Source organism: Sinocyclocheilus rhinocerous, unplaced genomic scaffold, assembly GCF_001515625.1.
Source record: "Sinocyclocheilus rhinocerous isolate Xijiao unplaced genomic scaffold, SAMN03320098_v1.1 scaffold20, whole genome shotgun sequence".
NCBI classification, from domain to species: Eukaryota; Metazoa; Chordata; class Actinopteri; order Cypriniformes; family Cyprinidae; genus Sinocyclocheilus; species Sinocyclocheilus rhinocerous.
Window position 1 is genome coordinate 2692217 of NW_015640468.1, and position 14817 is coordinate 2707033.

The 14817-nt window shown below is 36.6% G+C and overlaps 1 protein-coding gene across 1 annotated transcript; it reads left to right on the forward strand.

Annotated features, from left to right (window-relative positions):
• Nucleotides 1-392: 392 nt before the first annotated feature.
• Nucleotides 393-4143, forward strand: LOC107753157 (pre-B-cell leukemia transcription factor 3-like). The gene is made up of 5 exons (XM_016569279.1): nucleotides 393-401; nucleotides 587-752; nucleotides 1324-1401; nucleotides 2942-3054; nucleotides 4024-4143. The coding sequence occupies exons 1-5, from the start codon at nucleotides 393-395 to the stop codon at nucleotides 4141-4143; spliced, it is 486 nt and encodes a 161-aa protein (XP_016424765.1).
• Nucleotides 4144-14817: the final 10674 nt, after the last annotated feature.

The following is a 14817-nucleotide window of genomic DNA, read 5'->3' on the forward strand; positions in this document are numbered from 1 at the left end:
GAATGTGTGTGTGTGTGTGTGTGTGTGTGTGTGTGTGATGAAGCCAGAAGTCTGAGTCTCCATTTAAGCTCCACTCTCAGCAAGAGAAGCAGTATAAATCGGGAGGTATTGAGACCTGAGTAAGATCATCCATCCCATTTCAGTGACACTAGCGGCGTATTGACCCAAGCTTGGGGAGGGAGTAGTGGGGAATTATTTACTACACCCACACAGGCTTCCTCTCCATTGGTTTAAAGCAAACAAACCAGGTATTAGGTTCCAGCATAGAAGTCTACTGGGTCTCTAGTCTGTTCTCACATAAATATGAAACCCAAATGCATGAGGTAGATTTGTTTAAAAATTTTAGTATTTAAAAATATCTGTCAACTTAAATTCAGTGTGGTATAACCAACATGCAGGAAGTAATTTAGTTTTCATAGGACAACAAAATCATAAAACATGAAATTATATCACAGAATGGGGCCCTATACCCCAATATTGAAGATCAGTTGTGAAAACCCTAATATATATATATATATATATATGTATATATGTATATGTGTGTGTGTGTGTGTGTGTGTATTTTTAATTTCTGTTTCTCCCTCAGGTATCCAACTGGTTCGGCAACAAGAGGATCCGCTACAAAAAAAACATTGGCAAGTTCCAAGAGGAGGCCAACCTGTATGCCGCTAAGACAGCCGTGACTGCCGCGCACGCAGTAGCTGCCGCCGTCCAGAATAGTCAGACCAACTCACCCACCACACCCAACTCCGGTAAGCTTGCACTGATCCCGGACGAGCCCCTAAAAACCAACCAGCCATCCCCTATCCCAGCTTGGTCCCTTCTGAACCTCTGCTCCCTCTGGCATGCCGGTTGGCTGCTGTGACAGTGAGAGGTTCCAGACTAGGGGATGATCCTCACTCTCCTGCCTCTGAGACTATACATGCTGAACGAGACAAACAAAGTCAAGCAGAAACTGTGTGAGCGGGTTGCACATACTGAACATGTTTGTAGATTTGAGGGGTGGGAGGGTGTTGGTGGTGGTAGGGGTAAAAGAGATAATCCTCACCCACTGTCCTGCCTTTCTATCCATAAATATGTGACAGTGTTAACCCGCTGTGAATTAATGGAAATCTCTTGCTCGGAGCATGTTACACTCTTGAAGAAATGTGTAGTATGAAATAATAATGAATATTTGATTAGTAGAATGATACAGTGTCTACCTTAAATTGATGCTCTTCAGACATAATAAGCAGAAGATTTGACTGTGATAAAGACATGGCTTAGACCCTGAGGAGTTGTGGGTAAGCAATTTTTAAGGGGTCCCCTTTTTCTTGCACCCAGGATTCCAGATGAAAGATGAAGAATTTCAGCTGGACTCTGCAGAGAACAAAAACACTCTATTAACCAACATGTTCACTGGTACTGGCCTTTTCCATAAGCTTCTTATTGTCCTTGTCATTAGCATATAATTCCCTTTATGAACTAGTCCACTAGAGTAGGAATAGGTGTGAACCCCTGTGGAAAACTTAGACTTCCAACTCCATACACCATCTTTGTCCTTTTTTGTGATTCCCCCCCTTTGTTTTGGAATTTTTGGTGACCCCCACGTGCCCTTCTGGAGATGTAATGCAACCAAGCCATCATCCCCATTCCTATCCTTTCATTTCTTCCTTCTTTTTCTTCTTTTGCTCTCCTTTTTGTTGCTTGCTTTCCGAGCATCACTTCCTAGTGTGGTGTGTGGTGCGCGTACAGTGGGTACGGAAAGTATTCAGACCCCCTTAAATGTTTCACTCTTTGTTATATTGCAGCCATTTGCTAAAATCATTTAAGTTAATTTTTTTTCCTCATTAATGTACACACAGCGTGCAGGTCAAATGGAGTAAACCCCAGAATACTTATTATAATTATATAGTATTCAAACATTTATGATATTTGTTTTAAAAAAAATACGTTTTACTTTAAACCTAATCAAATAATGTTCATGAACACTTATGATGGTTATACCCCTTACATTCATTGTTGCATTCGATACTTTTTGTACACATTTTTTTTTAAGATTTCCTATTTTCATCATCTTTATCTTTCATCCTTATTTGTCATTGACTCGTACAGCTATAGAACAATCATTTAAATTAGTTATATGTTGTAAACATGTTTTTGTTTTGTTAAAATATGAAACATTAGGGTTAAAAACAGCTAAGTTTAAGGTATTTAATCTATAGAGGGAGGTTAGCTTAGAGACTCTGTGTGCCTCTTTTCCATGGCCTTAAACTGCTTCATAAGCAGGTTAAGTAAAAAGGATGACGGCTAGTGCTTTCATTGCTTCCAATTAAACCTTGCTTGTTAGTTTAACCTCTAGGTAAACCCATCAAACAATTGATGTTAAGGCAAAAGACTGCCAACGGTGGTGGCTTCAGCCGAATGGTCATTAATTTTAATTGCCTAGATATTAAAGATTTAGAAGCGCAGAGGCATGGTGGGGGTAGAAATGATCTGATGTCATGTAAATTCAGCCGCTGTAGCGTAGTGTGGCTCAGGCTGCTGGAGATATTAAAATGGAAGCAGAGAGGTGGAAATTAAATAAAGCATCATTAAGGGGCTGAGGCTCTCTGGTCCTCCAGTCCAGCTAGAGCATGGCTGTATTAGATCAAATGGGTGCTTCTACTAAATACTGAGCATTTTTCAGTTTTTCTTTTTTAATAAATCTGCAAAGATGTCAACAATTCTGTGTTTTTCTGTCAATATGGGGTGCTGTGTGTACATTAATGAGGAAAAAAAATTAACTTAAATGATTTTAGCAAATGGCTGCAATATAACAAAGAGTGAAAAATTTAAGGGGGTCTGAATACTTTCCGTACCCACTGTATGTCCTCGCACACATTGCGTGTATGTGTGAGTCTGTGATAGCCTCTCTTTCTCATCCTCTCGTTATTCAGCTCCTTACATCTTTCCTTTCTAGGTTCGTCAGGTTCTTTTAACCTCCTAAACTCGGGGGACATGTTCATGAGCATGCAGAATCTGAATGGGGATTCTTACCAAGGGGCACAAGTCGGAGCCAATGTGCAGTCACAGGTAGGCGCTACGCACAGGAACTGGGGCTGTGAACCAGAGCAGACCTGTCAGCTAGCCTACCATCCACATTAAAAACTCAACTTCCTCCCCCTCAACATATAGACAGTGATACAGATTTGATCACCCCCTCAACAATTAGTTTCATTATAGTCATGAAAGATTAATGATGACTATAGTCTGGACATGGATGGATCCTTCACATTTGCAGTCTGGACCCCCAACTAAATTACCATATCACAGCCCATAAGAGGCCCGTCTGACTAGAGACTAATTGTTTACAGCATTATGCTAGTATATTGATCCTGGAGCAGACCCCATTTTGTAGTTGATGTTGTGAATGCATTTGGCTCTGACTTGAGCTCTTGGGTTGGTATTGGTTGTATGGTACTGTTCTTTCCTCCAAACCTCTATATCCTTTTCTGTCCCCTTTTCATCATGATTATCCCAATTTTCCATGTCCACATAAGCTAATTTCATCCTCATGTTAAAAGACACCATTTGAAGGAGAGAGACAAAGAGTTAATGTGTACTGAACATTTCTCAGATTCTCAATATCTGCTCATGGTCTGATAATGTGTTCTTACATATCGTATTCTCCTCCAACTGTTGTCATGTGTGAATATTATTGTGTTTTGTAGTAAATTCCGAATGAAAACTATTCCATTCCTTCTTTCTATGTTTTTGTGTTTAGAGCCTGGAAATAGAGTTACCATTGCCAGAGAGCAATAGAGAGGGGAAACGCATATGTTGTCCTAAATGTTGCATTAAACCACATATGTATCCCTAACTTCATTCAGCTGCATATTCCATTTTAGTATGATTCATTTAGTAAACCGCAAAGCCATACATTTTTTGTATAAAAACCATTGCCTTTGTCTGTTGTGACCATACATCACTGTGCTGATGTTTGCATGTGTTTCTGTAATGCAGAATGTTGACAAGCTTGACTTCCTGTTGTGTCCTCTGTAGGTGGATACCCTGCGCCATGTTATCAGTCAGACGGCAGGATACAATGATGCCCTGGGAGGGAATCCCATGTATAGTCCACATGGCTTGAATGTAAGTACAGTCTCAGTCAGCCATGACTGAATTCCCACTGAATTAAGCAATAATAAATATGCTACACTCATCCTAACATTATAGAGATAATATATAACTCAAGCCTTTTTGAATGAAAATTGTTATATACTACCATTCAAAAGTTTGAGGTCTGTAAATTTTTTTTTTAATGTTTTGAAAGAAACTCTCTTATGCTCACCAAGGATACATTTATTTGATCAAAGTATAGTAATACTGTGAAATATTATTATAACTAAACTAATTACTAATTAAATATATTTCAAATGTAATCAATTCCTGTAGTAGCAAAGCTGAATTTTCAACAGCTATTACTCCAGTATTCAGTGTCACATGACCTTTCAGAAATCATTCTAATGTGCTGAATTAATGCTCAAGAACCCATTCTTATTTTATCAATGTTGATTAATAACTTTGTGGAAACCATGACACTTTTTTTATTACTCTTTGATGAATATAAAGTTCAAAAGAACAACATTCTTAGACATTCTTACACTTTTAATCAATTTAATGCATTCTTGTTGAATAAATTTATTATTTTTTGTTAAGAATATTTGTTTTATTTAACAAAATGGTGTGCCATTGGCACATAAACACCAACATTTTAGGTTGGCATTTACTAAGAAATGATGTTGTGAAAATCATTCATCAGTTGAAAAACATAAATCAGAAAGACCTGAGTCAGACAGCAAGAAACCACCATAAATCCAAACTCCACGACAAACAGAGTGATGATTCAGAAGATGACAGGAGTATCTATCCCATAATATGCATAAAGCGGAAAATATGACATTTTTTAAAAGCGGGAATAAATGCTTTGCTCAGTAAAAGCTCAAGCGGCTCAAGTATTTGGGAGTGGTGTGAGAAAAATGAGATTCAGAAATATATTAAGTCAGTTTGTTGCCTGTGTAAACAGTTCCTATTACAGTAACCTATAACGTGGTAAGATGAAAAGGCTTTTACTAGCACATCTTGCCTCTGTTTGCCTGTTTTGCAATGCTTCAAATAATTTGCAATATCCTTATCAACATGATGAAATATGAAAGTATGATTGCCTGCAGCCATCTGCAGGCATGAATTTTATCTTCCTTGATGAGGTTTGATATGATTTTTTTTTTCCAGCCATACACTGCGTAATCTGAAACCATCAGAGTAAAGACTCATTTATTTGATGAGAGAGAGAGAGAGAGAGGGGGGGTGAGAGAAATACAGACATATATCTTCCTTGAGCTAAACACAGGTTTAGATGTTATAACTGTTACCTTGTTTATCGGGGAATTGTTTATAAAAACATAAACTTAGATGTAATAACCTTAAACATTAATCTTAAAAAAAAAAAATGCTGAATGACAGGACTCTGGCTGATGAGCTGATAAAATTGAAACATATACATTTATAGTTTATGAACGACAATTGAGCATTTTCTGGATTTGGAATATTATCAAATGAGCCAGTAAAATGTGTTTTAAAGATTATTACATATTCCTGATACAAAACAGCTTATTTATCGGTCCAAATGGTCCTTGTACATTATCAAAAAAGACAAATGAGCTTTCCAAAAGCAAAACAAATCACTTTCTATTGAGAAACAGATGCAATCAGATGGAGGAATAATTTGCAGTGAGGTAATTAATAGAGCAGAGCTGTCATATGTGTACTTTCTGATGACTGTTAGAGCTCCATTTGCATGAATTAACTCTAGCAAAGCACACAACGATAAATGTCATAAGTCAAAACGTATGCCCGATTTTTCACAGCAGTGGGGCCCAAACGTGTGGCTAATGCTGAGACGGCTGTGTGTCAGTGTGTTTGTTTGTGTGTGTGTCTGTGTTTGGAGGCCTCTGTGGCCTGTAGCTGTGCAGATGAAGTGTCAGCCTCTCGCAGGCTCAAACGCCACACTTTCACACTCTCTCACTCTGGTCCACTGCTCAAGTCAGAACTCCCTCTATCATTACAACAAGTGTGTGTGTGTGTACCTACTTATCATAACGCCTATGGAATGTCCCCATTTACATAGAGCTAAGTAAACGTGTGTGTGTGTGTGTGTGTGTGTGTATGTGTGTGTGTGTATGTCAGGCTGAATACGAGTGATCCATGTCATCAGGGTACAGAAGACTTCCTCATAACGCTCGCGTTTCAGCATCAGTCCAGACATTGTGGCTGGAGGAGACTAGCACAATCTATTTATTGACCTGTTCCAGGAACTCTAAATCAGCAAAATGCTAATTCCACCACTGAACAGTCCCCGTTCACACACACACACATGCACAGGCACAAACATCTCCCCATGATTTTTATATAGAAACAAAGACAGATTGTTTTGATAACCAAACACCTCATTAGCAAATCAGCATACGGCAGTAATTCTCAACTAGTTTTGCTTCAAGATCCAGATTTTACATGAAGTGACAATTCCATCAAACATTCATTGTACAAAAAAAGTTAACAAAAATGTCATTAAATTAAACATAGTTATTTTATTATTATTATTATTATTATTATTATTATTATTATTATTATTTAAGCCAATGATTCCATATTCATTATTATTAGTAGTATTATTATATTAATTTATTATATAAAGTTTGTTTGTTTGTTTGTTTATGAAGCCAGTGATTCACTATGTTCATTATTTATTGAAATCTGATTAATTATTTATTTATTTATGCCAATTATTGGCTGTTTATTATTATTATTAGAATTGTATTTTGTTAAGTAATGATTCACCATATTTACTTTTTTTATAATGTATTATAATTTACTTATTATTAAGCCAGTGATTCACCATATTTAACCTCATTGCAAGTTTAGCTGTTAATGTAGGTTTAAAAAAATAATAATAATTTACCTTGCATAGTTCCTCTTCAGGAACTCGAGCTGCGTCGGAAACGCTAGGGGAACGCCTTCTGTGACCACGCTCTGAATTTAGACTCGAGTCCTCTGATCTCCCCTATCCTTTGGGGGTCAAGAGTCACTCCTCCAGAAGTTGGCCTTTGGGATGGCGGGCCCCGCCTACTAGGGTTACATACGTAACCTGAGACGTTTTGTTTGTGGTTTTTGAGAATGAGGGCACTTCCTCAGGCTGGCATATTTCTAATTTGACAAACTTTTCAAATGAATTGCAAATTAAATACTGCAGTGTTTGATTGCATGCAATTATTTTGATACCAAATATTTTTTAAATAGTCACCAAAAAATATGTTTGTTTGTTTGTTTTTCTGCGGTCGATGACCCTTATCCATTTGTTGTGGTGATATGGAGAGTGAGGGATAGACTTACTGTAGGTGGGGGATTGAACTGAGGAAAGATATCCAGCTAAAGCTATTCTCCAATGAGAGCCGGGAGATTGAGTCGGGAGCGCTCAGGCGAGCAGGGTGGAGGAAAGGCCTGCACCGTCACTTCCACTCAGCATCCTTCCAGCATCCCCCTCCCCGCCCCGGCCTCCCTCCCCTTGACTGACATCAAAATATGGAGTGACCACCGCTGAAATCTGATTAGACATTGATTTCAGCAATCGTTCCCATTGGCCACAACGTTTATGCGAATTTGTTTTCTGAGAGCGAGGGAAGCAGGGACCGAGAGAGTGAGGTTTAGCGTGGCAAGCCGATGTGGGTTTAGCATGGCAAGATGGCCGCCGGCATGTCAGACAGTAGATCAGAGGAGACACTCTCTCTTATTAATTTCTTAATGCATTAGTATGCATATGTATGCATGCTTCACTCACATGTACATACCAGGATTTGGACAGAGACTACTAGGAAAGATTATCTGTATTATTTTACATAACAAAATTCTTTAAAATTCTATATTAAATATGAATATATAAATATTAATCTGATAAATATAATACATTATTATTATTATTATTATTATGCAGCATTTATTTGAAATAAATATTTCTTTATTTTAAATTTTTTAATACTTCTTTGTAACATTATAAATGTCTTTACTCTCACTTTTGATTAATTTAATGCGTCCTTGATGAATAAAAGTATTAAAAATCACCACCACCACCGTCTTTGTCTTTTACTTTCTGTCATTCTTTTTTAGTCTTTTTAAAATAAATTTTTTTACTTTTGTTAGATTCTGTTTCATCTTGTAAGAAATTTGCTCTCTCTGTCTCTCTCTCACTCTTTATGTAATCTAATGTATATTTTAACCTTCTAAGAAAACTAAGCTGCTTTGTTGCAACTTTTAAAAAGAAAAAAAAGAAAAAAGTAACCATGATATTAATAATATGAATAACACGGAGAGTATGGAGAGTGCAGTGGCTGGTGGAGGGGAATTTTGTGCTGGAACAGGGAGGGGGAAATACGATCATAAAATTAACACCAAACAGTAAAACTGTTGTAAATACTGAAGAACATTTTGAATGTTGCTCATCTTGTTACTAATTCATGCAAAAAAAAAAAAGAAATAAAAAATTAATAAACAAAAACCATGATTAAAAAAAAAAATATGAAAACCTGTAATGTATAGAGGTTTCAGTATTCAGAATTGTACATTTCAAAACCCTGTGTGACAGGGTTCCAACTTTCTTTCTCTTTTTTTTTGTATCGTATGTGATTCTGAAACTGATAAAAAAAAAAGTCATACAAAATTTATTTGTGGCAGTGGTTCTAATGTATTAAAGATGTTTCGTGTTTCTTTCTAACCAGACTACACCCTGGACTGAAAAGTCTTCCTTGTGGTAGTTATGTGTAATTTCAAACATGAATAAACAGTTTTCCTTTCATGACAGACTGTTTTGATATTGCCTTCTTTGTTTTAGGTGCACTTGAGGTGATTATAATAAGAATAAAAATAATAATATACTGATTTAAATAAATGTAAATTGATTAAACATTACATTTAATTACTTTAGTTTAAGCACAAGCATATTGATGACGTTGTATTATTATGAGAACAACTGTACTTCTGTTATATGCATATACATGTGTCCATGCACATATCGAAACCAGAGTCTTGTTCATTTGCATGAAAACCTCTTCATGCCAATTTCAACAAAGTGAGAGATTTATTCTCCTCCAGCGCGCATGTATCAAATCAAGCACAAACGCCGAACTAAACACAACACCCCATTTTGCTAACACGCAAGTGCTTGTGTCACGTTACTTAGACAATCATACGCCAATATCTTAAATGCATTAGTACACGTCTATGCAAACCACACATGCGCATGACAGAGCTTCTAAGAAGAATTGACAGTCCCCTCATAGAAAGCATGGTTCCCCCCGCAGGCTTGTTCTCTGTCAAAGAGAAAGAGAGGGATTTTAGCATAGTGAGGGCTGCTGGGGCCAAATGAATTATTGGTTTGATAGGGATCCATGGAACAGCTTGTGAGAAACTATTCCATGTGGCATGGCGACATGTGACAAGATTGCATTAATAGTACTAATTGTTGCCTGAGCCATTTGACAAATGCAACTAAATGAATAGCTTTCTTTAATTGGCCTGTTTGTGAATTTGCACTCCGGCCCAAATCCCAGATTTAATTTTTTAAATAAACAGGACGTGATCTTCAGACAACGAGTCCAGCTTAAGCTTTCTATAAGAGTCTGGCAATGTAGAGAACTGATAAAGGCACGCTCTATTCAAAACACAAGGAAAAATGCTCAAAAATGGAACATATGCAGCGCAATTTAAGAATAATTAATAATAGCAAGAGTTCAGTAGGATAGTATTGAGGCCTAGAAGTTGGTACGCATTTTATAGTTTATGCAGCCAACGAATTGTAGAATTCTGCTAACAACAATGAATAGAAAAAGTTCATGAACATCTATTCTAAACAACATTTCCGTGGATGGGTAAACCACCTTATATTTGAAGTGCGGGGATGGATAATTTTTTCTTGACTGTGCAAGACTTCCAGTGTCATCCACTTCTAGTTATTTTAAACTGGTATTTGTAACATGTTTTTAATTTATTATCGTAATCATATATTGCACTGTTCTTCTTCTAGTTATATACTTATAGTGGCTAATGATTCGTAAATTGAGAACACATGATAATACAGATTATTATGGCATTTTAAGGCTGTCAGTTGATTAAAACAATGAATCATTTTCTCATGAATTATATTAACATGAATTATATTGAACCTGCCGAAATGTTCCTATAAATATATTTTTCTTTCCAAGTGTGCATTCTGAATAATAAAAATACTTCCCTACTTTGACTGATAAACGGGATTTGCTTGTGTTTTGGTGTTTTTATTCCAGTCTAAAATAGTTGAATGAATGCCATACCCACCTTTAACAATGTAAAACATATTTAACTAATCTTAAACAGTAACATTGATTGCCAATGAATAATTACTCAGGCTTGTGAATGAAACATTTAATACAAATACATACTGTACATCGCTCTGATCTTATTGATCAGGTCTCGCTAACACTGCAGCATTTCGGACACAGTGACTAGTTTATAGCACTGACACTCTGTGGTGAAATAATTTCATATGTTTACCAGTCACTGCTTTCTCAGATCAGCTTGGGTTTGATTAAAACTTCATGTTCTTTTGAGTTTGAAAAAGTCTGTACACAGTAATCATCACAGTATCTCTTCTACTATCCGTGAAAATATACAGATTTGTAAATCTTCTTGCGGGCATTATAAGTGGCATTTAACTAACTAGGTGACTACGGCACATTGAAAATACACATAAACGAAAACGGTAATATTTGTGTCACAAAGCCCAGTGCAAGTTGTCCATTTACATAGAAACTGTTGCACAAACACACACTATACTATCTTGCTAGCTAACTAGTTTGTGCTGTAAAGAATGACATTGACTAAATTAATCTGGTGTGTGATACCAGTACAGGTGTGGTTAAACTGAATTGTGGGTGGTTAGCAAGTAAGCTAGCAAGAGAAAGTGTTTAGTAAATTCAGCCCTGAGAGTCTGGATTGGTTTAGAAGTAAATGGAGCAAAATGGCCATAATAACTGATCTTCTAACCCTAAATCAATGATAAAAAAAAAATGCATGCCAGATAATAGAGCAAGTTTTTCAAAAGGGCACTGCAAATACTGACTTTGCCCAGACAAATCCTAGTATTAGCTGACAAAAGATAAAACCATTACCAAGCTCAAGGTAAGGTCATGCACTGCAGTTAAAGTGTCACTTTTAACCCAAAGTAATGCTTTCTTCGACCAGCTAGTAAATGCACCAGGAGTTTTATAACACTTTCTGTTCTGACTAATGACCTGATTGACTTTGCAAGCAGAGAAATAACTAATGGTTCAAAAGGAAGAATGTATTCGATGTCTAATGCCTGGAAGACATGGGGCTAATCATTATGCCATGAGAAATTACTCTTTTTGATCATTTTACCACCTAAATTACCATAAACTGTTTTCTGATCTTCTATGTACATGTTTCAATAGCTTGCCAAACCATCTGCAAAATATCAGCCCAGATTCGTCATCTTTCTTTATTGGTGTTTTTTGTTTTGTTTTTTTGTTACTTGGATGGCCGAGACAGAGGCACAGCGATAAACAGTTTGACCTTCAAATCATGTTGCAGGTAAACCTATTTAGCATTGCCTCAGTCAACTGCTCCCGGTGGCCAGTACCCCTAGTAATTAGAGGGGCAGCGCAAATCATATACAGACCTTGAATAATGAAAGCCAATTTAAACAATTCCCCCTCTGATCCTACTAGAATAATTTAGCTGCCAATGTGAGACTTCAATTGCCTCATTTGTTGCGATGATGTTTTTGTATATTAATGTAATGTGGGCACTGAGAGGGGCTTGACTGCTAAGAGAGGGTGTGTGTGTCTTTTTGCACTCATTTAAAGGAACTGACTGAAAGCTGATTATTATGGAAGTCTGTTTCTGCATCGAGTAAAGAAAAAAAAAATGTAATCGCGACTTCCAATTCCAAATCCAAACTTTCAATTTATATTTTGCAATTTCAAATTTGTTTATCATAATTTTGGATTTATAATTTATGACGTGACTTTATATCAAACTATGTGACTTTAAACCTCACAATGCAATTTATATCTCACAATGTGACTTTTACATCAAAATATGACTTTATATCTTGCACTTGTGACTTTTTTTCTCACTTTTTTAATTTTTTGGGAAACTGGTGGCTTCCATAAATTACTGGTAAGGAAACATGCTTTAAGCAAGCATGAAATGGAAATTGTGTTCATCATTTCTCTTCTACTGTGTATTATATTCTAGTGAAAAGACTTCTTGAACTAGAAAAAATGTAAGGTAAGACTTCATTTAGTTCATCGGAAATTGAATAGATCAATTGCTACAATGCAGAGCAAAGTGCTTAAAATCACCTTAGCTGTTCTAAAATCACTGTAAACCACGGCTTCACAGGGCTTATTGCTTTTATTAAATGTTTACTACATATACAGTACATGGCAAGGTTTCATAAAATAAACACACAGCAACAAAAATGTAAATTATTTTTTGATAACAAATAATTCTTCCGCCAAAAAAATATAGTTTTCCAATGTATCAGAATGTTTATCAGACGCAACAACAAACACTGACTTAGTGGCTCAGTAATACTCATGCAATACAGAGTATTTTACAGAGTACTACTCATGTAATACAGATTAATACTCATATAATACAAAGTAACTTTTGCATTACTGCAGTCTGAACCAGGGAAACATAACAGTGCCACTTATGGATAGTGTTCATCTTCACCCGTGGTGGAATTTTGAGAACAGTGATGAAAGATGTCATGTCTGAAATATGCTGTCAAAAAAGTTAAGATGCTATTAAAAAGGCTGCCAAGTCAAAGACTACCCAGATTCAGCCCTCTGCCAAAATAAAACAAGATTCACACTTCATGTCAACTATTGAGACTTCATTGTGTAAGAAACCCGAGTTGTCAGTATCCACTATCCACTGTCTGAGCATCACTCTTCCTAACCGTCTCCCGTCTCCCCTCCCCTCCAAATACTCGGCTGCAAAGGTGAAGACTTAATTGAACCTGGTTTGGAGGTGACTGCAGAAGCTGGCCACACTCGCAGCAATTAACTGAAATGTCAGGCGCTTCTAATTCGAGTTATTCTGTCTGTCTGTGGTGGAAAGGGCTTCCTCCTTGGGTCATTGGCTACCAATTTAAAATGGAAATTGACATCCATTTATTCCCATTTTCACTGCAGACTCCTCCAAAATGAACCGTGCCTTTTAACCCAAGCGAGGAGAGGGAAAAGCAGCTCGCAAGAGCCTTTTTAATTTATTTAATTTTGAGCTATTCTGAATAATGGATAATGCAGCAGTAACACAGCAAACAAAAACAGTAGGAAGAACATCATAATCATCTGGTCCTCCATAACTGGCTAAATGTGTTTAAATCAGCAGAATCAACTAAGAGACCTTTAATGTAAGGGAAGTTACATTTGTTAAAGACAATGTATATTAGGATTGTCTCTAAGGTTCATTAAAGACAACATTTCCCCTGTAAAATTTAGCATGAAAAGCATGCATCATTAAATATGGAAATCCTGAATTTTATTAGCAATCTGCTAGATCTGAGCTGACGCCAATTAAATTAAAAGAAGATATCATTTATTAAGCTAGAGTTCATATTCTGTTAAATATGAAATGTAATTTTCTTCTCGTATTGATTAATTGCTGCTGGTGCATTGTTCAAAGACCCATGTAACATTTCAGCGAAAGGACATTGTTTATTCATTAAAAATGTAAACCATCCTTTTTGCTTGATGCTCCTCAGCTAGAAATGAAATGGTTGTGGCTTAAAACTATGAATTAATAAATACATTTGCAAGTGTAAAAAGAAAAAGCAAACCTCCTATTTTTCATTAGAGGGCTTTAATATTTCACTCACTTCACTGATGCCATTTTTTCTCATCTGCTTCTCTCGCTTTCACAAACCCACACATATTTAATCAGTCAGCATTTTTTTTTAAATGGGCAGCCCTCTGATATTAGCATCTACAAAAGAATATATAAATTCATATATTAAATAACATAGACATCTTTAATAAATTTATGAAATAAAACACTGCTATTGACCAATCAGCATCAAATATCTGTTATTGATTAATGTAATTGATTACTCTGTCCTTGTCTCAGGGAAGAATATCACACACAGGACACCAGACAGACTTCCCACTTGCCCACACGTAAGTATTCCATGCACAATTTTCCACAGCGTACCCAGCAGACTAAAGGAGGGGACAGGGAGGGCGAACAGAGTGGAGATTTGTTGATTGGTACTTGTTAAAGTATGATGTATGGCCCTCTCGGAGAGTACAGCTATCTGGAAGTCATTACAGTGGTCTCTCTTATTCTCCAACCAAAGTGAACTCTACATTTGAAAGGAGAATGTCCAGCCCTTTAATATCTGAATATAAATGGAGTGGTTATTTTAGAATGAGTGTGTGATTTATTACAGATACTTTGTCAAATTAAGTATACTTTGGGGTTGGGAGTTTGACTGAGCTCTGAAGTTTGCCGCTGTGGTTCAATTCACACTTTGCTCACAGTTGTAGGATGTCACTGTTTGATTAATGTGATGGAGGACATCCGGACAGGTGGATAAGAAGGATAGGTTATGATCCCTGAGTCTCTGTCGTGGTGGAATGTCTAATATGATCATGCTTGGATGGTGTGTGGCAACAAACAGATGGACACGCGTGGTTCCAGAAAGCATGATCTAACAAAAACTCTGAAGAAGAGGTG